At 46.3% G+C, this 27,229-nt stretch overlaps 1 protein-coding gene across 1 annotated transcript; it reads right to left on the bottom strand.

Annotated features, from left to right (window-relative positions):
* Positions 1–1,359: 1,359 nt before the first annotated feature.
* Positions 1,360–22,261, bottom strand: LOC139233075 (proline rich transmembrane protein 1B-like). Its single transcript, XM_070863595.1, has 4 exons — positions 22,231–22,261; positions 14,724–15,181; positions 8,176–8,313; positions 1,360–1,509 (listed from the first exon to the last, which is right to left on the bottom strand). The coding sequence occupies exons 1-4, from the start codon at positions 22,238–22,240 to the stop codon at positions 1,360–1,362; spliced, it is 756 nt and encodes a 251-aa protein (XP_070719696.1). The 5' UTR covers positions 22,241–22,261.
* Between the last annotated feature and the right edge of the window lie 4,968 nt (positions 22,262–27,229).

Raw genomic sequence — 27,229 nt, 5'->3', positions numbered from 1 at the left:
CATTCAATGTCACAGCCGATCTTCTACCTCAACTCCACTTTCTCACCCAATCCCCAAATCCCTTGATTCTCCTAAAGTCCAAAAATCTATTGATCTCAGCCTTGAATATACTCAACGACTGAGCATCCACAGCCCTCTGGGGTAGAGAGTTCCAAAGGTTCGGGCCACACTGGACGATGGATTGACTTGTTCAGGTGGCAGTGGGCCCACATTGGGACCAGTCAATGGATGTTGTGGGGCATGTGGTCAGTCAAACTCTTGAATCATCTGATGGATTTTAAAAGGCCGGATTTCCCTCTCAGCGATAAGCTGGTGCGGTGTTGCGCTCGTGGGTAGCTCCAGGGTCGGTAGTTTCTCTCCCTCCCCCCAATGCAGGCACTGACACTGGAGTCAGAAGGGGACAGAATGGGGTAAAGGGGTCATACACATCTCATCACTTGAATCTTTGTGCCCGCATATTTCCTTCAGGTAGCAACCCCCAAACCCACGACCTCGATCATCTGGAAGGACAAGGGCAGCAGGCGCATTGGGAACGCCATGAATAAAAAAGATGTTTGAAAGAAAACAATGCAGGTGATGATTTGAATATTCTGGCAGGTGCAGTCTGTAATGGGAAACGGATTTACGAACTGCAGCATCCTTAAATCTCCACAAAGGACAAACTCCAGGTCCATATCATTTATTTTGTATTTGTTCACGGGATGTGGGTGTCGCTGGCAAGGCCGGCATTTATTGCCCATCCCTAATTGCCCCTTGAGAAGGTGGTGGTGAGCCGCCGCCTTGAACCGCTGCAGTCCGTGTGGTGAAGGTGCTCCCACAGTGCTGTTAGGGTTCCTGGATTGTGACCCAGCGACGATGAAGGAATGACCGACATATTTCCAACTCAGGATGGTGTGTGACTTGGAGGAGAACGTGGAGGTGGTGGTGTTCCCATGCACCTGCTGCCCTTGACCTTCTAGGTGGTAGAGGTCGCGGGTTTGGGAGGTGCTGCCGAAGAAGCCTTGGCGAGTTGCTGCAGTGCATCTTGTAGATGGTACACACTGCAGCCAGGGGGCGCCGGTGGTGGAGGGAGTGAGTGTTTAAGGTGGTGGATGGGATGCCAATCAAGTGGGCTGCTTTGTCCTGGACGGTGCCGAGCTTCTTGAGTGGAGCTGCACTCATCCAGGCAAGTGGAGAGTATTCCATCACATTCCTGACTTGTACTTTGTAGATGGTGGAAAGGCTTTGGGGAGTCAGGATACCCAGCCTCACAATTTACACAACTTTATTCACAAAGCACCGAGGGTTGACCCGATGGGAGACCGCACGATCCTGGGGCCCGGCGGGAATAGGATCAGCACGCCAACCCGCGACTCCGCCTCACGCAAAGTAAAGAGCCACCACCACATAGATCACCCAACCAATGGAAACAATCACCCCAAAGAGCAGGCTAAACACCACCAGCGCCCGCGCCTTCCTCGAGGTGCTCTCGGCGTGAACCTGGTCTCCTCTTTGAATCGCCATCCGTGTCTGCAAGAGGAAGGATAATGAGCGATTAACAAACTGAGAACTCAAACACAAACTAGGTCACCGCTAACTGGAGGAATCAGATACACAGCTACCGACAACACCAGACTCTCGATGGTGATTGTAGAATGGTGTAGGTTAAGTGTGTTCGAAAGTTTAAGGGGCGATGAATGTTTGGGCAACTCCAGTTCCAGTCCGGTTCTGATCTCTGGTTCTAGTCCAGTTCCAGTCCAGTTCAGATCTCTGGTTCCAGTCCAGTTCCAGTCCAGTTCCAGTCCTAGTCCAGTTCCAGTCCCAGCCCAGTTCTAGTCCCAGTCCAGTTTCAGTCCAGTTCCAGCTCATTTCCAGTCCAGTTCCAGTCCCAGTCCAGTTCAGAGTTCCTGTCCCAGTCCAGTCGTAGTTACGTTCCAATCCAGTTTCAGTCTGGTTCCAGTCTGGTTCCAGTCCAGTTCCAGTCCAGTTCCAATCCAGTTCCAGTCCAGTTCAGAGCTCCAGTCTCAGTACAGTTCCAAAACAGTTCCAGTTCAGTTCCAGTCTAGTTCCAGTCCAGTTCCAGTTCAGTTCAGAGCTCCAGCCCAGTTCCAGCCAAACTCCAGTCCAGTTCCAGTCCCAGTCCAGTTTCAGTCCAGTTCCAGTCCAGTTCAGAGCTCCAGTCCCAGTCCAGTCCTAGTCCAGTTCCAGTCCAAACCCAGTCCGGTTCCAGTCCAGTTCCAGCCCAGCTCCAGTCCAGTTCCAGTCCCAGTCCAGTTTCAGTCCAGTTCCAGTCCAGTTCAGAGCTCCAGTCCCAGCCCAGTTCTAGTCCAGTTCCAGTCCGGTTCCAGTCCAGTTCCAGCCCAGTTCAGAGCTCCAGTTCCAGTCCAGTTCAGAGCTCAAGTTCCAGTCCGGTTCCAGTTCAGAGCTCTAATTCCAGTTTGGTTCCCATTCCTGAGTGAACTCAGGTTGGGATCTGCTGCTGTGAGTATTGTACGATCTCCATCAGGCAGCTAGATTGGGTGTGAGGGCCAGGGAGGAGGTGGAGTTTATGACAGGGGGCCAAAGACAATGACTGTGTTTAGGTGAGAGAAGTTGTGCCACATTCAATACTGAATCCGCTGCCAAAGAACAGTCTCCATTGCCTTATTTGTTTGAAGCTGTAGCAATGTTAACAACAATCGTCAAGAAGAGACAGAATTGTATCATCTACCCTGCCACCTTAGCTGAATTAGTGTAAATAAATGACAAAGTCCAATGGTATTTGTCTACAGTATCTATACACAGCTGCACCTAAGCGAACACTCTGTGAGACAGTCAGAGCTCTCCTACAACAACCTGCATCTATAAAGCGCCTTTAACGTGGAAAAACTTCCCAAGGAGATCAAGGAAGCAGGAGGACAAATGGATGCTGAGCCAGAGGGGGAGAGATTCGGAGCAGTGACCAAAAGCTTGGTCAAAGAGGTGGGTATTGAAGATGTTCTTAAAGAAGGGGCCGAGGGTTTATGGAGAGCGGGAACTAGGTGACTGTAAGCGCAGCCACCGAGGGTAAAGCTAAGGGCACAAGAGGCCCGAGTCAGATGAACAAAGAGATCTCGGAGGGTTGTAGAGTTGAAAGAGTTACAGAGCTCGGAAGGGAAGAGGCCTTTGGAGGTATTTTAAATAGAAGGATGAGTAGATTAGGCCTATGTGGAATTTAGAAGAATGAGAGGTGATCTCATTGAAGCTTCTATAGGTATGTAAAAAGGAAAAGATCAGTGAAAGTAAATGTGGGTCCCCTACAGGCTGAGACAGGAGAAATTATAATGGGGAATAAGGAAATGGCACAGAAATTAAACAAACACTTTGTGTCTGTCTTCACGGAAGAAGACACAAAAAACCTCCCGGAAATAGTGGAGTATCAGGGGTCTAGCGAGAATGAGGAACTGAAAGAAATTAGTATGTGTGAAAAAATAGTACCGGAGAAATTAATGGGATTGAAAGCTGATAAATCCCTTGGACCCGATGGCCTACATCCTAGGGTTTCGAAAGAGATTGCAATAGAGATAGTGGATGCATTGGTTGTCATCTTCCAAATTGTAGAACGGTTCTCGCAGATTGGAAGGTAGCTAATGTTAACCCGCTATTTAAGAAAGGAGGGAGAGAAAAAACGGGGAACTACAGATCAGTTAGCCTGATATCAGAAGTAGGGAAAATGCTAGAATCTATTATTAAGGATGTGGTAACAGGGCACTTAGAAAATAATAATAGGATTGGGCAGTCAACATGGATTTATGAAAGGGAAATTGTTATGTATTAAGGCTTGGAGGGTTACCAGACACCAGAGGGCACCGCGGTCGGAGGTTATCGGGCTGTACGCATGTGGCATGTGTGCTTGGTCACCTGTATATAAGCTGGCTGTCTTTGTCACGCAGACACTCTCGGGCTGGAATAAAGATGGATCAGGTTGCACCTGAGTGAGTTCACAGTAACCAGACTCTTGAAACATTACAGAAATCATGTTTGACGAATCTGTTAAGAGTTTTTTGAGGTTGTAACGAGCAGACTAGACAAGGGGGAACCAGTGGATGTGGTGTATTTGGATTTTCAGAAGACATTCGATAAGGTGCCACACAAGAAGTTATTAAACAAAATTAAGGCTCGTGGGATTGGGGGTAATATACTTGCATGAATTGAGGATTGGTTAACGGACAGAAAACAGAGAGTAGGAATAAACGGGTCATTTTCTGGTTGGCAGGCTGTAACTAGTAGGGTACCACAAGGATCGGTGTTTGGGCCTCAGCTATTCACAATCTATATCAATGATTTGGATGAGGGGACCAAATGTAATATATCCAAGTTTGCTGATGATACAAAGCTAGGTGGGAATGTAAGTTGTGAGGATGATGCAGAGGCTTCAAAGGGATGTAGACAGTCTAAGTGAGTGGGCAAGAATATGGCAAATGGAATATAATGTGGAGAAATGTGAAGTTATCCACTTTGGTAGGACAAATAGAAAAGCAGAATATTTTTTAAATGGTGAGAGATTGAGAAATGTTGCTGTTCAGAGGGACCTTGGTGTCCATGTACACGAATCATTGACAGTTAACATGCAGGTAGCTAAGGAAGCAAAGAGTAGGAGTAAATGGGTACTTTTCAGAATGGCAGGCAGTGACCAGTGGGGTACCGCAAGGTTCTGTGCTGGGGCCCCAGCTGTTTACATTGTACATGAATGATTTAGACGAGGGGATTAAATGTAGTATCTCCAAATTTGCGGATGACACTAAGTTGGGTGGCATTGTGAGCTGCGAGGAGGATGCTATGAGGCTGCAGAGTGACTTGGATAGGTTAGGTGAGTGGGCAAATGAATGGCAGATGAAGTATAATGTGGATAAATGTGAGGTTATCCACTTTAGTGATAAAAACAGAGAGACAGACTATTATCTGAATGGTGACAGATTAGGAAAAGGGAAGGTGCAACGAGACCTGGGTGTCATGGTACATCAGTCATTGAAGGTTGGCATGCAGGTACAGCAGGCGGTTAAGAAAGCAAATGGCATGTTGGCCTTCATAGCGAGGGGATTTGAATACAGGGGCAGGGAGGTGTTGCTACAGTTGTACAGGGCCTTGGTGAGGCCACACCTGGAGTATTGTGTACAGTTTTGGTCTCCTAACCTGAGGAAGGATATTCTTGCTATTGAGGGAGTGCAGCGAAGATTCACCAGACTGATTCCCGGGATGGTGGGACTGACCTATCAAGAAAGACTGGATCAACTGGGCTTGTATTCACTTGAGTTCAGAAGAATGAGAGGGGACCTCATAGAAACGTTTAAAATTCTGACGGGTTTAGACAGGTTAGATGCAGGAAGAATGTTCCCAATGTTGGGGAAGTCCAGAACCAGGGGTCACAGTCTAAGGATAAGGGGTAGGCCATTTAGGACCGAGATGAGGAGAAACTTCTTCACCCAGAGAGTGGTGAACCTGTGGAATTCTCTACCACAGAAAGTAGTTGAGGCCAATTCACTAAATATATTTAAAAGGGAGTTAGATGAAGTCCTTACTACTCGGGGGATCAAGGGGTATGGTGAGAAAGCAGGAAGGGGGTGCTGAAGTTTCATGTTCAGCCATGAACTCATTGAATGGCGGTGCAGGCTCGAAGGGCTGAATGGCCTGCTCCTGCACCTATTTTCTATGTTTCTATGTTTCTATGTTTCTATACTTGCCATAGAGGGAGTGCAATGAAGGTTCACCAGACTGATTCCTGGGATGGGGGGGATTGTCCTATGAGGAGAGATTGAGTAGACTAGGCCTATATTCTCTGGTGTTTAGAAGAATGAGAGGTGATCTCATTGAAAAATACAACATTCTTACAGGACTTGACTGGGTAGATGCAGGGAGGATGTTTCCCCCTGGCCGGGGAGTCTAGAACCAGGGGTCAAAGTCTCAAGATAAGGGGTCGGCCATTTTAGACTGAGATGAGGAGAAATTTCTTCACTCAGAGGGTTATGAACATTTGGAATTCTCCACCCCAGAGGGCTGTGGATGCCGAGTTGTTGAGTAAATTCAAGACAGAGATCGACAGATTTTTAGATATTAAGGGAATCAAGGAATATGAAGATCGGGCGGGAAAGTGGAGTTGAGGTCGAAGATCAACCATAATCTTATTGATTGGTGGAGCACGCTCGACGGGCCGTATGGCCTACTCCTGCTCCTATTTCGTATGTTCTTATGAGAATTTTAAAGTTGAGGAACAGTGGGAGTCAATGTAGGTCAACAAAGTCAGGGGTGAACTCTGTGTGGAATAGGACACAGGCAGCAGAGTTCTGGATGGGGTTACTGGAGGGAGGAGGATGGAAAGATGACCAAGAGAGCCTTGGATACTCAAACCTGGTGGGTTCAAAGGGCTAGACAAGGGTGGATGGCTTAGGTAGGGATGTAGGCAGACGATATTACGGAGCTGGATCCAGGCAATCTTGGTAATGGAGTGGACATGGGTCCAAAACCCAGCTTGGGGCTGAGCAGGATGTTGAGGTTACAAACAGTCTGGTTCAGCCTACGATAGTGCTCAGGCAGGGGGGGGAATCGAGTGGGTGGCGAGGGTGCGGAGTTTATGGCGGGGGCTGAAGACAATGTCTTCCCGGTGTTGAGCTGGAAGAAGTTACGTCTCATTCCTGACTGGATGAGCCAATAGACAGCCCAGAAACAGTGACAGTGGAGGGTCGACAGTGGTGCAGTAGAGCAGGGACAACATTGGTTTACATGTGCAAGCTAACAGCAGGGTTTCAGAGGGTGATGAGAAGATGATCAAATATAGGATGCTGGTCATCAGTGACCACATGGCCTTATTCGGCAGATATCAAGGACTTCTCATCCTTATTTTCAAGTCCCTCCATGAACTTGCCCCTCCCTATCTTTGTAATCTCCTCCAGTCCCACAACCCCCCATAATGTCTGCGCTCCTCTAATTCTGCCCCCTTGAGCATCCCTGAATATAATCACTCAACCATCGGTGGCCGTGCCTTCTGTTGCCTAGGCCCCAAGCTCTGGAATTCCCTCCCTAAACCTCTCCGCTTCTCTACCTCTCTTTCCTCCTCCAAGATGCTCCTTAAAACATACCTCTTTGACCAAGCTTTTGGTCACCCAAGCTAATATCTCCTTATGTGGCTCATGTCAAATTTTTAATCTCCTAATACTCCTATGAAGCACCTTGGGACATTTCACTATGTTAAAGGTGTTTATATAAATACAAATTAAGAACATAAGAACATAAAAAATAGGAACAGGAGTTGGCCTTACGGCCCCTTGAGCCTGCTCCGCCATTCAATAAGATCATGGCTGATCTGATCATGGACTCAGCTCCACTTCCCTGCCCACTCCCCATAACCCCTTATCCCCTTATTGTTTAAGAAACTGTCTATTTCTGTCTTAAATTTATTCAATGTCCCAGCTCCCACAGCTCTCTCCGGCAGCGAATGCCACAGATTTACAATCCTCTGAGAGAAGAAATTTCTCTTCATCTCTGTTTTAAATGGGCGGCCCCTTATTCTAAGATCATGGCCTCTAGTTCTAGTCTCCCCCATCAGTGGAAACATCCTCTCTGCATCCACCTTGTCAAGCCCTCTCATAATCTTATATGTTTCGATAAGATACCTCTCATTCTTCTGAATTCCAATGAGCAGAGGCCCAACCTACTCAATCTTTCCTCATAAGTCAACCCCCTCATCCCCAGAATCAACCCAGTGAACCTTCTCTGAACTGCCTCCAAAGCAAGTATATCCTTTCGTAAATATGGAAACCAGAAGTGCACGCAGTATTCCAAGTGTGGCCTCACCAATACCTTATATATCTGTAGTAAGACTTCCCTGCTTTTATACTCCATCCCCTTTGCAATAAAGGCCAAGATACCATTGGCATTCCTGATCACTTGCAGTACCTGCATATTATCCTTTTGCATTTGATCCACAAGTACCCACAGGTTTCGTTGTACTGCGGCACTTTGCAATCTTTCTCCATTTAAATAATAACTTGCTCTTTGATTTTTTTCTGCCAAAGTGCATGACCTCACACTTTCCAACATTATACTCCATCTGCCAAATTTTTGCCCGCTCACTTAGTCTAACAAATTGTTATTGTTAATGATTCAACGTCCTTGGGTATCAATCTCCTTTGCATAAATTGGGAAATGTAGGTGTTGGAATTTAGCCCAATGAATCGTTCCTACCTCGTGTGAGAAGATGATGGCCAGAATCCCTGACAGCAGACAGCAGAAGACTGTCACCAGGACAGATTCCACCATGTAGTCCTTGGGTGTCCGCCTCTGTTCCTGTGTTGGTTGGATTCCAGGTAATGGATAATTATACTGCAAGTGATAGGGAAAAATGGCTAAAAGTAGATATAAAGTTGCAGTATTCACCCCTCCCTATCCCTGTAACCTCCTCCAGCCCTACAACCCTCCGAGATCTCTGCACTCCTTCAATTCTGGCCTCTTGCGCATCCGCTGATTCCCATCGCTCCACCACTGGTGGCCGTGCCTTCAGCTGCCTGGGCCCTAAGCTCCCTCCTAAACCTCTCCTCCTTTCAGTTGCTCCTTAAAACCTACCTCTTTGAACAAGCTTTGGCTCACCTGTCCTAATATCTCCTTTATGTGGCTCCACATCAAATTTTGTCTGATAACGCTCCTGTGAAGCACCTTGGGATGTTTTACTACATTAAAGGTGCTATATAAATGCAAGTTGTTCTTTTAAGTCCGACTGCCAAACTGGAACTCCATCCTGGGTGAAGCAGTGCTTGAAGATACTGACGGAACTGTACACAGACTGTGCCATTTAAATAGGCTGTGGCCGAGATCAGGTGAGTTTTATTTCTGTGACGCACGTTACCTTGCCAGACAAGTCACTGGATGTTGGTACCTAACTACAAATCAGAATGTTGTGTCCATCGAGCTCGTGTTAATGAAGCATGTCAGTGGAGCCAAAGTTTGCTCCGGAATATTCCAAAGGAATTCAGAAGAAACTTCTTTACCCAAAAAGTAGTGAGAATGTGGAACTCACTGCCACAGGCAGTGGTTGAAGTGAATAGTATCGATGCATTTAAGGAGTGGCTAGATAAGCATATGATGGAGAAGGGAACAGAGGGTTATGCTGATGGAGTTAGATGAGGAAAGACGGGAGGTGGCTCGAGTGGAGCATAAACACCGGCATGGACTGGTTGGGCCGAATGGCCTGTTTCTGTGCTGTATATTCCGTGTGATCCTGTGTAATTTATGTTCAAGCACAAGAGATTTGGGTAGATGTGGATAGGTTACATCTGTCAAGCCCCTCAGAGTCTCTTTCAGGTGAACTTTACAGTGTCAGCCGTGGCTCAGTGATGAGCACACTTGCCTCTGAGTCAGAAGGTTGTGGGTTCATAGTCCCAATCCAGGGACTTGAGCACGTAAATCTAGGCTGACACTGCAGCGCAGCGCTGAGAGGGTGCTACACTGTCAGAGGTGCCGCCTTTCAGATGAGATGTTAAACCGAGGCCCCGTCTGTCCTCTCAGCTGGATGTAAAAGATCCCACTGCACTATTTCAAAGGAGAGCAGGGGAGTTATTGCCAGAGTCCTGGCCAATAGTTATCCCTCAATCAACATAACAAAAACAGATTATCTGGTCATTATTATCACATTGCTCTTTGTGGGAGCTTGCTGTGCATCAATTGGCTGCTGCATTTCCCACATTACAACAGTGACTACACTCCAAAAGTACTTCATTGGCTGGCCGTGAAAGGTGCTATATAAATGCAAGTCTTTATTTTCTTTTTAAAGCATGTTGGCTTGTGTGGAAACACGGGACTGGGTCACATTACCGGCTCTAGGGTCGAGTGATCAAAGGGAGATGTTTGAGTTAATCATTACGCCAGCGCTGTAACTTTAGCCTCCTGTCTTTAGCTCTGGCTCTGATGATAAGATCAGACTGGGTGATCCACTTGCACAGAACTCTCAGCAGGGTCCTGTGGTTTGTGTGGCAAACTTCACACACACACACACACACACACAATGTTCATTGTTGTATTTGCATCATTAAACAAACAACAAATCATTTACGATGCTGATAACATCCTGCCATCAAAAAAAACAATGCAAAGTTGCCACGGTATTCTTTTTATTCATTCACAGGATGGGGCGTCGCTGGCAAGGCCGGCATTTATTGCCATCCCTAATTGCCCTTGGGAATGAGGTGGTGAGCACAATATTCCTGTGAAGCGCCTTGGGACATAGAAACATACATAGAAAAACATAGAAACATAGAAAATAGGTGCAGGAGTAGGCCATTCGGCCCTTCTAGCCTGCACCGCCATTCAATGAGTTCATGGCTGAACATTCAACTTCAGTACCCCATTCCTGCTTTCTCGCCATACCCCTTGATCCCCCTAGCAGTAAGGACCTCATCTAACTCCTTTTTGAATATATTTAGTGAATTGGCCTCAACAACTTTCTGTGGTAGAGAATTCCACAGGTTCACCACTCTCTGGGTGAAGAAGTTCCTCCGCATCTCGGTCCTAAATGGCTTACCCCTTATCCTTAGACTGTGACCCCTGGTTCTGGACTTCCCCAACATTGGGAACATTCTTCCTGCATCTAACCTGTCTAACCCCGTCAGAATTTTATATGTTTCTATGAGGTCCCCTCTCATTCTTCTGAACTCCAGTGAATACAAGCCCAGTTGATCCAGTCTTTCTTGATAGGTCAGTCCCGCCATCCCGGGAATCAGTCTGGTGAACCTTCGCTGCACTCCCTCAATAGCAAGAATGTCCTTCCTCAGGTTAGGAGACCAAAACTGTACACAATACTCCAGGTGTGGCCTCACCAATGCCCTGTACAACTGTAGCAACACCTCCCTGCCCCTGTACTCAAATTTCACTATGTTAAAGGTGCTATATATATACAAGTTGTTGTTGTTGTTGAGTGGCTCGCTAGGCCATTTCAGAGGGGCAGTTAAGAGTCAACCACATTGCTATGGGTCTGGAGTCACATATAGGTCCAGACCGGGTAAGGACGGCAGATTGCCTTCCCTAAAGGACATCAGTGAATCAGATGGGTTTTTACAACAGTCTTGTAGTTACATGGTCACCATTACTGATACTGGATCATTAGTCCAGGCCCCTGGATAATTAGTTCAGTAACATAACCGTCTTTCGGATGAGACGTTAAACCGAGGTCCCGTCTGCTCTCTCAGGTGGACGTAAAAGATCCCATGGCACTATTTCGATTTAGAGCAGGGGAGTTATCCCCGGTGCCCTGGCCAATATTCAGCCCTTAATCAACATCACTATAAATCAGATGATCTGGTCATTATCACATTGCTGTGTGTGGGAGCTTGCTGTGCGCAAATTGGTTGCCGCGTTTCCCACATTACAACAGTGACTACACTCCAAAAGTACTTCATTGGCTGTAAAGCACTTTGAGACATCTGGTGGTCGTACAAGGCGCTATATAAAGTCTTTATTTCTTACTACCTTTCCATTATCACAGTAAACCTGTCAAGGAGATGCTAAAATAAATGGGGAATTAAATGTGAAGACATGGAGATTACATTTTAGATCAAATTCATATCTTTATCACCAAATTTGTGCTATCAACATTATATTCAGGACAAAGTTCTGACGGAAGGTCATTGACCTGTAATGTTAACTCTGTTTCTCTCTCCACAGATACTACCTGACCTGCTGAGTATTTCCAGCATTTTCTGTTTTTATTTCCGGTGTCCAGCATTCACAGGATTTTGTTTAAGTATTTTTGAAGTATGGTCACTTGAAATGGAGGGGAATGCAGCACAGCAAGATGCCAGCAAAGAGATAATTGACCAGATAATCTGTTATAAAAGCAAAAAGTGCTGGAAATACTCAGCAGCTGTGGAGCGAGAGAAATAGAATTAACGTTTCAGGTCGATGACCCTTCGTCAGAACCTGCAGTATTTTGCCTGGGTATCAGTTAACCTGTTTGTTGGATAGCATTGATTGCGAGGTAATTGGCAAGGGAACCAGGGGGGAGATGAAGAGATATTTTATTACGCAGCAAGTTGTTGTGATCTGGAACGCACAGCCTGAAAGGACGGTGGAAGCAGACGTAATAGCAACTTTCAAAAGAGGAATTTGATAAATACTTGGAAAAGGAAAAAATTGCAGGGCTTGGGGAAAGAGCAGGAGGAGGCTTGTGTGGAGCATAAACACCGGCATAGACCTGTTGAGCCGAATGGTCTGTTTCTGTGCTGTAAATAATATGTAATTTTGGGACAGTCGAGAGTATTTACAGATTAATCTGTGAAGTTAGACCTGTTTCACAGGCCAGTTTTAAACGAGCTAGACCATAAAAGAAAGCAACAAGACTTAGTCACAACGTTGAACATTTATAGGCTCCAACACTGATTTGTAAGGTGAGAGACTGATGGAAAAAAATATCAGACCAAATTAAATTGAAACATTTTCCCATTTATTTTTCCTTATAATTTTCTTCTACTTTCTTCTCCCTACCCATGTGGATCTATTGTTTTTATCAGGAGGATAAAAACGAAACGAATTTCTGGACATCTCCACTTGCACCGACAATACCACCAGTCGATGTGCTGGACTCACTCATTCCTCCCAGTGCCTCGTAAACCAAGCGAGACTGACTTGGTGGAAATGTCACAGAACCAGAACTTAGGTCTGCTGACTGAAGTCCACTGCTCCAACGTCATACCCTCCGAGTCTCTTACATGTGAGCTTTACTGACTTTAAAGCTAGATGTTCTCTCGGGTGTTGACAATGGTGGGTTTGGAGGGGGTGGGGGAACACGGAACTAGAAAGAAAGAACTTGCATTTATTTACAGCTTTTCATGACCTCAGGATGTCACAAAGCACTTTAGAACCAATTAAGTATTTTTTGGAGTGTACTGTTGCAATGTGGGAGCCAATTTGCACTCAGCAAGCTCCCACAAACAGCAATGTGATAATGAGCAGAAAATCTGTTTTAGTGATTTTTTGATTGAGGGATAAATATTGGCTCCAGGGATAACTCCCTGCTCTTCTTTGAAATAGTGCCATAGGATCTTTCACATCCACCTGAGAGAGCAGACAGGGCCTCAGTTTAATGTCTCATCCGAAAGACGGCACCTCCAACAGTGCAGCATTCCCAATACGGCACTGGGAGTGTCAGACTGGATTATGTGCTCAAGTCCCTGGGGTGGGACTTGAACCCACAACCTTCTGACTCCGAGGTGATGGTGCTACCCACTGAGCCAAAGCTGACACCTATAATGCTTGACCTACTGTGCTGTATCATTCTGTGATTTGGTGATCCTTTTTTATATGGAGCTCTCCTCGTTGCACAAGAGTTCTACAAACACGCGTAACAAGGAAAGATCTTGTGTTATTTTGTAGTCCTATTTATAACTCTGCCTGAAGGAGTGAGTACAGTATTACCAACAGAAATACACAGCCTTCAGCTGGCCGCAGTTAGTGTTACTCGGGCTATCATTGGAGAAAGCGATGTTATAGAATCACCATCACCGCCTCCCGCCCCACACAATGACTTGGTGAGTCCATCCCATCACTCCGCTCAGGAAGCTCCCAAGTTAGATCGCGGCCTGTGCTGCGTTGGCAGATCTCAGCCAAGGCTGGACTAATGCAGAATATGTGAAAGGATAATGCTAGCCTTGATAAAAGAAAGACTTGCATTTATATGACGCCTTTCCTGACCTCAAGACGTCCCAAAGTGCTTTTCAGTCAATGAAGTACTTCTGAAGTGTAGTCACTGTTGTATTGTAGGAAACGCGGCAGCCAATTTGCGTACAGCAAGCTCCCACAAACTACAAAGTGATAATGACCAGAGCATCGTTTCAGGTGTGGTTGAGAGATTAAATCTGGCCAGGGAAGAACCCTTCTGCTCTTCTTCCAAATAGTGGCCACGGGAACTGTGAACTGATCTCTTAATAACCCAGTGATTTGGAAATACTGTTCAATCATTGGTTAGAACTTATCAATGATGTAATAAGAACACAAGAACATAAGAAATAGGAGCAGGAGTCGGCCATTCGGCCCCTCGAGCCTGCTCCGCCATTCAATGAGATCACGGCTGATCTTCTACCTCCAGTCCACCTTCCTGCACTATCCCCATATCCCTTGATTCCCTTAATATCCAAAAATTCTATCGATCTCTGTCTTGAACATACTCAAAGGCTGAGCCTCCACAGCCCTTTGGGGATAGAGAATTAGAAAAATTCACAACTTGCTGAGTGAAGAAATTCCTCCTCATCTCAGTCCTAAATGGTCAGCCCCTTATCCTGAGACTGTGCCCCCTGGTTCTAGACTCTCCAGCCCAGGGGGAAACAACCTCTCAGCATCTACCCTGTCAATCCCCCTCAGAATCTTGTATGTCTCAATGAGATCATCTCTGATTCTTCTAAACTCCAGAGAGTATAGGCCCATTCTACACAATCTCTCCGCATAGGACAAGCCCCCCATTTCAGGGATCAATCTCCTGAACCTTTGTTGCACCCCCTCTAAGCCAGGTATATCCTTCCTCAGAGCATATATTATCCAGCAATCCGAAACGAGTACTTTCTAGCAACTGGATTTTTAGTCCCTTTGGGGTACCTGTAACTTTGACAGTTCAGTTAGGGCTTGTTCAGCCATTTGTCAAATTGGACTCATGCTATTTTGGAATAGGTGGCTTCAAGTCAAATAATTGAAAATCATTTTAATTCAGATAACCACAATGGATAGGCAGAAGTAAAAACTCAGTCTCTACTTACAATTGAGAAAGGATACGATCCAGGAAGAGCTTGCTGATGTTGATAGAAGACTTGATCCTGTGCTCCTGGCTGGTACATAACAGGTAATTGTCCCGCGAAAGCGGTCCCATAGGAAGGGTAGAGTAGATGAATGGTCTTTGGATCTGGCGGTGAATATGGAGGAGGCTCTCCCACATAGGCTCGGTTTATACATCCTAGTGTGTTCATGGCTTGTTCCACCTCACTAGCACCTTTTGGCTGAGCAGTACAGTCAACGACGCGATGCTGTCCCCCAGTGCTTTCGGTAGAGTTACCTCCATAGCCCTGGGTGCTAGGAGACCCCTCACTGAGTTCAATAGAGGGGGTGAACAATGCCACAGCCCCTGTCTGTCCTGTGCTCTCTGGTGCTCTGCCCTCTCTGTTCTGATTGTCTCTCGACTCCGCCTCGGCTGGGGCTTCACCTTCTCTTCCTGCTGTGCCTGAAGAAACCCAAAAATATGAGAAAGAGCGAAAGGACATTAGAAATAGGAGCAGGAGTGGGCCATTCGGCCCCTCGAGCCTGCTCCACCATTCAATGAGATCATGGCTGTTATTCTACCTCAACTCCACCTTCCCGCACTATTATATCCCTTGATTCCCTTAGTATCCAAAAATCTATCTATCTCAGCCTTGAATATACTCAACAACTGGGCATCCAAGCCCTCTGGGGCAGAGAATTCCAAAGATTGATGAAATGTCGTCCTGTAAGAATTTCATATGTTTCAATGAGCTCACCTCTCATTCTTCTAAACTCTAGGGAATATAGGCCCAGTCTGCTCAATCTCTCCTCATAGGACAATCCACCCCCCCCCCCCCCATCCCAGTCAGGTGAACAGTTCGTTACTCTTCCTCCAAGGCAAGTATATCCTTCCTCAGCTAAGGGGATTAATTTCAAAAATTCATTCACGGGATGTGGGCATCACCAACAAGGCCAGCACTTATTGCCCATCCCTAACTGCTCTTGAGGAGATGGTGGTGAGCCACTTTCTTGAACCCGAACCACTGTGGTATACTTCTTTGTAGCAGTTTGGTACAACTGAGTGGCTTGCTGGGCCATTTCAGAGGGCACTTACGAGTCAACCACACGGGATCTGGAGTCACATTTAGGCCAGACCGGGTAAGGACAACAGATTTCCTTCCCTAAAATACTTTTTTAACAAATAACAACACCAATCACTTGCATTTATACACCCGCCTATCAGGTAGCAAAATGTCCCAAGGACGTTTCACAGGTGGGTTGTCAAACAAAACTTGACACTGAGCCACATAAAGGAGATATTTGGAATAGGTGACCAAAAGCTTGGTCAAAGAGGTAGGTTTTAAGGAGCGTGTTAAAGGAGAAGAGAGGGGCGTAGAGTTTCAGGGAGGGAGTTCCAGAGCTTGGAGCCCAGGCAGCTGACGTCACGACCGCCAATGGTGGTGTGATGGAAATGAAGAATGTGTTTTTACGACAATCCTGTAGTTTCATTGTCACCATTTTTGATACTAGCTTTATATTCCAGATTTATTTAATTGACTGAATTTAAATTCCTCAGCTGCCGTGGTGGGATTTGAACTCGTGTCCCTGGAATCATTAGTCCAAGCCTCTGAATTACTGGTCCAGTAACATAACCACTATGTCACTGTTCCCTGACCTAAGGGGCGATTGGGGGGTGATTTTGAATTTGGCCGATAGTGTAAGGCGGGTGATAGTGGATTGGCTGCCTGTTTTACATCTCTCCCATTTCATTTCCCTCGAATCAACGATAAATGGAGGTGAGCTGTAGAACAAGAGGCTGATCTGATATCTGCCATTGAACAATTTCAGATCATAACCTCTGCCCCCATTTTTTCACACGGCAGCTGATGGTGATTCTGCCATTCCCATTTACACCTCCTCCAGACCCATCTTTTGCTTCTTAACTTGTCCCATTACCATCTCCTTTTGCCTCACACCATCATCCTTTTTGCCATTTAATCACTCCTGCCTTCCGCCCTATCACAGACCTTCCCCTTTGTTCTTTCTTCCCCTCCCCCCCGTTCCTTGCCCCTACACATAAAACCTGTTATCTCAAACTTTTTCCAGTTCTGACGAACGGCCATCGACCTGAAACTCTGTTTCTCTCTCCACAGATGCTGCCTGACCTGTTTTTATTTCAGATTTCCAGCAGCCACGGTATTTTGCTTTTGTCTTCCAGTTAACCTCAGGATGTAACTATGCAACAATTAAGCTTTAGTGGCCTTATAACAAGAGGCACATTGCACACAATTCCATCCTAGCAACTGAATGATGCATCGCTTGTTACTTGGTATAATACTCCTGTCATTGCAAGAGAACAAATCCGTCAACTTATTGTGAGCAACCTCACAGGAGTCTAGTTGAAAAGACTGACACGTCAGTGTGAAATATACAGGTGCCTTGTCGAAATTTCTTGTTAGTTCAATAATTATCATGACTGTTAGGGCGGCTGTTTAATTAAAAATCAGAAATGGGGAAGGTTAGCATCAGTGTGGGATTACATAGTATTTATATAAGAACATAAGAAATAGGAGTAGGAGTCGGCCATTCGGCCCTTCGAGCCTGCTCATTCAATGAGATCATGGCTGATCTTCTACCTCATCTCCACTTGCCTGCACTGTCCCCATATCCCTTAATATCCAAAAATGTATCGATCTCTGTCTTGAATATACTCAACGACTGAGCTTCCAGTATTTACAGCACAGAAACAGGCCATTCAGCCCAACAGGTCCATGCTGGTGTTCATTCTCCACACCAGCCTCCTCCCAACCCTACTTCATCTCACCCCATCAGCATATCCTTCTATTCCTTTCTCCTTCATGTGTTTATATAGCTTCCCCTTTAAATGCGTCTACACTATTTGCTTCAACTACTCCCTGTGGTAGCGAGTTCCACATTCTCACCACTCTCCGGGTGAAGAGGTTTCTCCTGATTGGATGGTGTGGCTGTTTAATTTCATACCACTTTGTATTTGCTTACATATCCAACCCTTCGTTTATATGTATATAGTGATGTATGGAAGAAGCGGCCATGCATGGAATGATTAATGCATTGTGTTTGCATTGTGGCTCATTCATAGGGAGTTCCAAGAGAATTCACACCAAGAACTACACAGTATCAAAAGCAGGCACAAGGATTCACACCAAGAGCTTTCTTCCAATCCTCCGCGATCTCTGGGGACCTCCTATTCCGCCCTGTTGCGCATTCTTCATTTCCATCACACCACCATTGGCGGTCGTGACGTCAGCTGCCTGGGCTCCAAGCTCTGGAACTCCCTCCCTGAAACTCTACGCCCCTCTCTTCTCCTTTAACACGCTCCTTAAAACCTACCTCTTTGACCAAGCTTTTGGTCACCTATTCCTAATATCTCCTTTATGTGGCTCAGTGTCAAGTTTTGTTTGACAACCCACCTGTGAAACGTCCTTGGGACATTTTGCTACCTGATAGGCGGGTGTATAAATGCAAGTGATTGGTGTTGTTATTTGTTAAAAAAGTATTTTTTAATCTCGATGGCTCCTCCCAACTGCAGAACTGTGGCTCTGCTTCCTCTTCCGAATCGGAGAGTTCAACTTAGAGTACCGGCTTTGACTGCCCTTTGAACACACCTGCACTGGGTGGGTTTCTCTGGTTCTTGATCAGGCTATCAGATGGAATGTTTCACGGTAAAGGAGAGTTTCATTTGGGGGGGAGGGGGGATAGGGGGGGGGGAGGGATAACCAGTAGGGCCAGTTCTGGTTTTCAGGAGTGCGACTCCTGTTGGTCAGGCCTTAGTTTGCAGTCACATACAAACATAAGAATTAGGAGCAGGTATAAAAAAATAAAAATAAAAATAAAAAAGCAAATTATTATTTAAATGGAGAGGGACTACAAAATGCTGGGAGTCCTTGTGCATGAAACACAAAAAGTTAGTATGTAGGAATAGCAAGTAATCAGGAAGGCAAATGGAATGTTGGCCTTTATTGCAAGGGGGGATAGAGTATAAAAGCAGAGAAGTCCTGCTACAACTGTACAGGGTATTGGTGAGGCCACACCTAGAGTACTGCATACAGTTTTGGTCTCCGTATTTAAGGAAGGATGTACTTGCATTGGAGGCAGTTCAGAAAAGGTTCACTAGGTTGATTCCTGAGATGAAGGGGTTGACTTATGAAGAAAGGTTGAGCAGGTTGGGCCTGTACTCATTGGAGTTCAGGTGATCTTATTGAAACATATAAGATAATGAGGGGGTTCAACAAGGTAGATGCAGAGAGGATGTTTCCACTCGTGTGAGAATCTAGAACTAGGGGGCATAAGGGGTTGCCCATTTAAAACTGAGATGAGGAGGAATTTCTTCTCTCAGAGAGTTATAAATCTGTGGAATTCTCTGCCCCAGAGTATGGTGGAGGCTGGGTCATTGAATATATTTAAGGTGGCGATAGACAGATTTTTGAACGATAAGGAAATAAAGGGTTATGGGGAGTGGGCAGGGAAGTGGAGCTGAGTCCATGATCCGATCAGCCATGATCTTATTAAATGGCGGAGCAGGCTCGAGGGGCCAAATGGCCTACACCTGCTCCTATTTCTTATGTTCTTATTTCTTATGAGTAGGCCATTCAGCCCTTTGATCCTGCTCCGCCATTCAATGAGATCATGGCTGATCTTCTGCCTCAACTCCATTTTCCTGCACTGTCCCCATATCCCTTGATTCCCTCAATATCCAGTAAACTATCGATCTGTGTCTTGAATATACTCCGGGATTGAGCCTCCACAGACCTCTGGGGTAGAGAGTTCCAAAGATTCACCACCCTCTGAGTGAAGACGTTTTTCCTCATCTCAGTCCTAAATGGCCGACCCCTTATTCTGAGACTGTGACCCCTGGTTCTAGACTCCTCAGCCAGAGGAAACATCCTCCCTGCATCTACCCTGTCAAGCCCTGTAAGAATTTTGAATGTTTCAATGAGATCACCTCTCATTCTTCTAAACTCTAGGGAATATAGGCCTAGTCTACTCAATCTCTCCTCATAGGACAATCCCCCCACCATCCCAGGAACCAGTCTGGTGAACCTTCGTCACCCTCCTCGTTCTACCTGAAGAAAAAACCATAGCAACAGAAACCTGAGAGAAATAAATTGGCTCTTTATTTGAAAAGAAAACTGCCAAAGCTTGCTGAGGTTTCGAGCAGTCCAATCCAGCTCATGAAATGGATACCACAGGAAGCAACTTTTATAGCATCTCTGGTAACAAAATGCTCCAAGTTGCTTTACAGCGGGAGAATGGATGGGTGGGGGGGGGGGGGGGGGGTGGGGGGAGGCGTAAAGAGGGAGCAAAAGACCGGGGCATAGAACGATGGGCCGAATGGCCTCCTTCTGTGCCATAAGTTTCTATGATTCCTTCGGATTTGCATTTCCTTCGAGTGAATCTACATCGCCTGACTCGATCTCCTGCTTTTCACTTTCTTCTCACTTACCCCGTGGCCAATGGCTTTGGCACCTGTCCAGCCAACACGGGCCTGCATTCTATCCTCTGCAGCACACTGATACCGTGACGTTAGTGTCGCCAAAACTGGCATCAAATTCATTCAACAACAACCTGAATTTATATAGCGCATTTAACAGTAGCGAAACATCCCAAGGTGCTTCACAGGAGTATTATGAGATAAAAATATTGACATCGAACTGCTTAAGTAGAAACTAGCGCAGGTGTCAAAGAGTAGTTTTAAAGAGTTTTTTTGAAGGAGGAAAGAGAGTTAGAAAGGCGGAGAGGTTTAGGCAGGGAGTTCCAGAGACTGGGGCCCAGGCAACAGAAGGCACAGCCACCGATGGTTGAGAGATTATAATCAGGGATGCTCAAGAGGGCAGAATTAGAGGAGCGCAGATATCTCAGGAGGTTGTGAGGCTGGAGGAGATTACAGAGATAGGGAGGGGCGAGGCCACGGAGGGATTTGTAAACAAGGATGAGAATTTTGAAATCGAGGCGTTACTGAACCGGAAGCCAATGTAGGTCAGCGAGCACAGGGAGTGATGGGTGAGCGGGACTTGGTGCGAGTTAGGACACGGGGCGGCCGAGTTTTAACTCAACTCTAGTTTACATAGGGTAGAATGTGGGAGGCCAGCCAGGAGTGCGTTGGAATAGTCAAGTCTAGAGGCAACAAAGGCATGGATGAGGGTTTCAGCAGCAGATGAGCTGAGGCAGGGGGCAGAGACGGGCGATGTGACGGTGGTGGAAATAGGCGGTCTTTGTTATGCTGCAGATAAGTGGTCGGAAGCTCATTTCAGGGTCAAATATGACGCCGAGCTTGCGAACAGTTTGGTTCAGCATCAGAGAGCTGTAGTCAGTGGCTAAGGAATGGAGTTTGTGGTAGGAACACAGCTTTCTACACAAAAACGCTTACATTAAAGACCAATTTCCAATATTTCGTTAAACAAATTGTCAACTGACACCTTTTCGCACTCACAACAGACTCCAGAAAACTAATAGTGAATTTGGATTTTTCCACGCACTGTTGGAGCACTAAGTTCGACCCCCACCCTGCCCTCCATTGACCCACCCCTTGCACCGACACCCAATGGCCTGAGGGTGATACCAGCCTCCCTCTGAGGGGCTATGGGAATCTGTGACTGTTCAGAACCTGCATTTTCTCACAGATAACAAAACTCTTTGGTATTTATGTTGCGTTGCTGATGTTAAATTTAATAGTTGGGTCACAAAGAAAGGGCACAGATTTGCACTGCCATTCAAGAGACACAATAATACATATAATCTAACTTTCCCCACCTGAAAGAAATGATCTCTCGCAGTTGGGATTCCTGTAGAGTTCATGTTATCCTCGGGGAGAAACTACTGAAGAACAGTGAGTTGTCTCACGGGGCTGTGGTACAAGATTCCCTGTCAACCTGATATTTAATACTTCACTGAACTAAGTACAAACTATTTTAATTATAACTTTAAGCCAAGTGCCCCCTTTGGTAAGGGGGCCAAAGCCCACAATTTAACATTAAAGGTAACCTCGACAAATCAAATTAAAATTCTGCAGCCTGTTGAAATGATGCACTCCAGTCCCCTGAACTATGTGCAACTATTTTAAGTTGAACCTATAAATCAAGTGCCCCCTTATTAAAGGGGCACTAAAACTGACAAATAAACAAATTAAACTTTTAACATTAAACGGATCAAATTAAAATGTGGTTGCCGGGGGTGATGATGCACTCCAGACCCTCCAGTGCCCACCTCTCGCGGAAGGCCGTGAGCGTACCGGTGGACACCGCGTGCTCCATCTCCAGAGACACCCTGGCTCAAACGTAACCACGGAAGAGAGGCAGGCAGTCGGGCTAAACGACCCCCTCGACCGCCCGCTGCCTGGACCAGTTAATGGCCTCCTTGGCCATGCTGAACTATGTACAAACTGGCTTAAAGAGAAACAGCTGGAAAAAAACATCCACGAGAACAACAGACATTTGCCAACATCCAGTCACCCCAGCTCATGAAAAAATAAAACTCTCTCAAGCTCTGAAATACCTGGGTCCATTTCTGTCGCTGATTGTCGCTCTCTCTTTCTCTCTCTCAACCTTGTCTCTCGGGCTGGTTTTAGGTTTCTTGTTGCAAGGGGGGGGAGCAAAAGCGAGAGGCTGGTGTTTGGTGCTGTCAGTGCTGCGGGATTAATAAGTCACAGGGTGCATGTTTACAGAGCGGTGTGCAAACAGGTGAAGCCCCAGAGGCCAAGCTTGACACAGGAAAGTGGCCGAGGGTGGGGAGGTGGACATAGGCTGGAGCTGAGGAAGGCGATGTCTGGTACTGGTCAGTGCTGCCCTGCCTCGCCCCGGGCACAAAGTCTCCCTCCACACACACACACACACAATCATTTACTGCTCTGCTACAGATAAGATCTGTCTATCCAACCACAGACAGCACATGCACCTTTGAGCCAGTGGGAGTCGTTTTTTTTTGTTGATTACACTTTCTTTGAGTGTGTTCGCCGCAAACTTCATGCTGTTCATCCGAGAATCAATGGAGCACTAATAAATATTGATGTCAATTAATAATTTAAAGCAAAGACTCCAGCTTCAACGGACTGTGAATAGAAAAGGATCCAATTCGAGGTCCCCTTGCACTGTCATTCAAGAAAGACTTGCATTGCTATAGCGCCTTACACCACCTCAGGACATCCCAAAGCGCTTTACAGCCAATGGAGTACTTTTAAAATGTAGTTACTGTTGTAATGTAGGAAACGTGGCAGCCAATTTGCGCACAGCAAGCTCCCACAAACAGCAATGTAATCATGACCAGATTATCTGTTTTTTAGTGATAAATATTGACCCCAGGACACTGGGGATAATTCCCCTGCTCTTCTTCGAAATAGTGGCATGGGATCTTTTACATCCACCTGAGGGGGCAGACGGGGCCTCGGTTAAAAAACATCTCATCTGAAATATATTTAATATTACACATTAAATAGGACCAAGAGCTGGAAAGTGGGATTAGGCTGGATAGCTCTTTTCAGCCAGCAAGGACACGATGGGCCGAATGGCCTCCTTCTGTGCTGTAAATTTCTATGATTCTAATGGGCTTTTGAGGCTGAGGGTCAATGGAAAATTTGAAAACTGAGATTGAGAGATTTTTGTCAGGTAAGGGTATTCAGGGTTACGGAACCAAGGCGGGTAAACTGAGTTGAGATACAGATCAACCATTATCTAATTGAATGGCGGAACAGGCTCGAGGGGCCTCCTCCTGTTCCTTCATAAGGTGGTTCCATGAAAGGCAAATGATGGGATAACAGGTACAACTCCCCACACAATCCACATCCTGTGTTCTACAAGTCATCTTCCGCGCTAGGGCAATTGTTGATTTTAAATCTGAGATTGATAGATTTTTGTTAACCAAAGGTATTAAGGGATATGGGGCAAAGGATTTGAAGTTAGGTCACTGATCAGCCATGATCTCATTGAATGGTGGAACAGGCTCGAGGGGCTGAATGGCCTCCTCCTGATCCTAACATACTTCAGACAAAAGGTTCTTTTTGAAGTTAATGGGGTTTTTTTTGCGAAGGATGCCAGTTGTGGGGGAGTGGAGCAAGTTCTCAACTCCTTCCGCCTGATGTCAAGCACTCATTTGTTACATCAGAGGCTGGGGGTGAGGGTGGTACATGGGAGGGTGCGAGAAGGAGAGGCTGACTCTCACCATCTGTGTTACCGGTTGGCACTGCCAACACATGGGGGTCTGGTTGATTCCGGAGATGAGGGGGTTGACTTATGAAGATTGGTTGAGGAGGTTGGGCCTATACACATTGGAGTTCAGAAGAATGAGAGGTGATCTTATCGAAACGTATAAGATAAAGAGGGGGCTCAACAAGGTGGATGCAGAGAGGATATTTCCACTCATAGGGGAAACTAAAACTAGGAAACACAGTCTCAGAATAAGGGGCCACCCATTTAAAACTGAGATGAGGAGGAATTTCTTCTCTCAGAGGGTTGTAAATCTGTGGAATTCTCTGCCCCAGAGAGCTGTGGAGGCTGGGTCATTGAATATATTTAAGGCCGAGATAGACAGATTTTTGAGCGATAAAGGAATAAAGGATTATGGGGAGCAGGCGGGGAAGTGGAGCTGAGTCCATGATCAGAACAGCCATGATCTTATTGAATGGCGGAGCAGGCTCGATGGGCCGAATGGCCTAATCCTGCTCCTATTTCTTATGTTCTTATGTACGCCAACGCTGACTCTCTTAGTTGAAAGTGAGGTGTGGGGAGGTATAATCCGGGAGTCCTCAGCAACAACAACTTGCATTTATATAGCGCCTTTAACGTAGTAAAACATCCCAAGGCCCTTCACAGGGGTGTTATAGGACCAAAAAATAAATTTGACACCGAGCCAGATAAGTAGAAATTAGCACAGGAGACCAAATGCTTGGTCAGAGAGGTAGGTTTTAAGGAGCGTCTTGAAGGAGGAAAGAAAGGGAGAGAGGTTTAGGGAGGGAGCTTGGGGCCCAGGCAGCCGAAGGCACGGCTGCTAGTGGTTGAGCGATTATAATCAGGGATGAAAGAAGTCCTCATCTCTGATACTTGAGCACAAAAATCTAGGCTGACACTCCCAGTGCACTACTGAGGGAGTGCTGCACTGTCGGAGGTGCAACCTTGCGTTAAACCGAGGCCCCGCCTGCTCTCTCAGGTGAAGGTAAAAGATCCCACTATTTCGAAGACGAGCAGGGGGAGTGTACCAGCTGCCTTATAGTTGTGTCTTGCTTCTGGAAATGCCAACCCAAAAACAGGGATTCGCTCTTCAACCTTTGAATCTAGAATTTAATTTTTCTCACTCTGCTCAAAGAATTATCGCAAAGGAAGTGATGTAAAGGAAGTGCCTGGGTATGGCTCTGACAGGAGCTGAAATAAATCCAACCTCATCTTTTGTTACTTGAAGTTATTTGACACCCAGCGGTTTACACAATAACACAGAGCCATGCACTGAAATGACCTGTAAAAAAGAGGAGCAAAATCTGGGTTAGTCTGAACTACACTGGAACTAACTAGAATGAAAGTCTATCACGGCCACCGGACATCTCAAAAGCGTTTTACAGCCAATGAAGTACTTTTGAAGTGTAGCCATTGCTGTAATGTGGGAAACGCAGCAGCCAACTTGCGCACAGCAAGCTCCCACAAACAGCAATGGACTAGATCATCTGTTTTTGTTGTGTTGATTGAGGGATAAATATTGGCCCCAGGACACCGGGGATAACTCCCCTGCTCTTCTCCAAAATAGTGCCATGGGATCTTTTACGCCCACCTTAGAGAGCAGACGGGGCCTCGGTTTAACGTCTCATCCAAAAGACAGCACCTCCGACAGTGCAGCACTCCACTGGAAAGTCAGCCTAGATTTTTGTGCTCAAGTCCCTGGAGTGGGACTTAAACCCACAACCTTCTGACTCAGAGGCGAGAGTACTGCCCACTGAGCCACTGCTGACACTAATAAAAATGAACTTCCTTTTTGACTAAAACTAAAGGAAATTGTCATATTTTGACATTACATGTGTATTGACTGTGGAAGATTAAGGGGTGATCTAATTGAGGTGTTTAAGATGATTAAAGGTTTCGATCGGGTGGACAGAGAGAAACTATTTCGTCCCGTGGGGGGAGTCCAGAACAAAGTGGGTATCACCTTAAAATTAGAGCCAGGCTGTTCAGGGGTGATGGCAGGAAACACTTCTTCACACAAAGGGTGGTGGAAATCTGGAACTGTCTCCCACAAAAAGCTGTTGAGGCTCAATTGAACATTTCAAAACTGATATTGATAGATTCTGTACGGAAAGGGTATCGAGGGATATGGAACCAGGGTGGTAGATGGATTGGGGCTGAACGGCCTCCTCCTGTTCCTACGTGAAAATTAATTGCCCCTTGTGGGTCCTGCTGTTCCATTTTCTCTGATGGTATTTGAAACATGCAAGAGGACATCCTGCTTGTGGTACAGTGCTTGGCTTCCAACAGGGGATGAGGACCATGTTCTGAAACTACGCTCACTCTCCTGGTCAGGGAATAGACACGACGGGATGCTTAAAGAGTAGGTGGACAATAACCCAAAAAAAGGGATGGGAAAACTCTAACAATGGGGGCTGTTTTCCTGGTGCTCCTGCCCCAATTCTGGGTGGTAGCGAGATGGAAGAGGAAGGAAAATCCAACAGAACTCAATTCTGCCAGATTCCCGCGGAGTTATGCTCCCGCTCGATATTCCAAGCTCGGCCCTGGGACGGCACCTGACGCAGTCGTGGGAAGCAGATGATGGGTTCCAACTCCCATTCATCCATCACCTCCCTGAGCTCGCAGATCTACATTGGCCCACGGTTCAGCACTGCCTCAAACTTAAAATTCCCATCCTTGTGTTCAAGTCCCTCCATGGCCTCGTCTCCCCACCCACCCACCCACCCCCCCCGATCTCTGTAACCTCCAACAGCCCCACAACCTTCCAAGATCTTTGCGTTCCTCCAATTCTGGTCTCTTGAGCATCCTTGATTTCCTTCGCTCCACTATCGGCGGCCGTGCCATCAGCTGCCTGGGGCCCTAAACTCTGGAAATCCCTCCCTAAACCTCTCCTCCTTTAAGATGATCCTTAAAACCCACCTCTTTGACCAAGCTGTCCTAATATCTCCCCATGTGGCTCGGTGTCAAATTGTGTTTGATAATCGCTCCTGTGAAGCACCTTGGGACGGTTTACTGCATTAAATGCGCTATGTATGTGCAAGTTGTTGTTCGGTAACATATGCATGGAAGGGCTCTGCACTATTTCTGGCCCCGGGGAGAGCGCTAGATGCCATGTCCCCAGGGAAACCAAGGTCTTTGGTGGAGAGGAAGTCCAGGGAGAGGAAAGTCAGGAGAGATGTATGACAGGCGGCCGATCCACTATCACCAGCGTTACACAATCGCCCAAAGAAAATGACCCTCAGTGACTGTCAACAACCAAAGATGATCATCGCTGCCAGGTCCTCACCCATCAGAATCACTGGATAGCGATCTAGAGCAGGGACCTTGGCTGATTG

The sequence above is a fragment of the Pristiophorus japonicus genome, chromosome 20, assembly GCF_044704955.1.
Source record: "Pristiophorus japonicus isolate sPriJap1 chromosome 20, sPriJap1.hap1, whole genome shotgun sequence".
NCBI lineage: Eukaryota > Metazoa > Chordata > Chondrichthyes > Pristiophoridae > Pristiophorus > Pristiophorus japonicus.
Note: the sequence above shows the minus strand (reverse complement) of the source record. Positions and strands in the feature narration are given on the sequence as shown.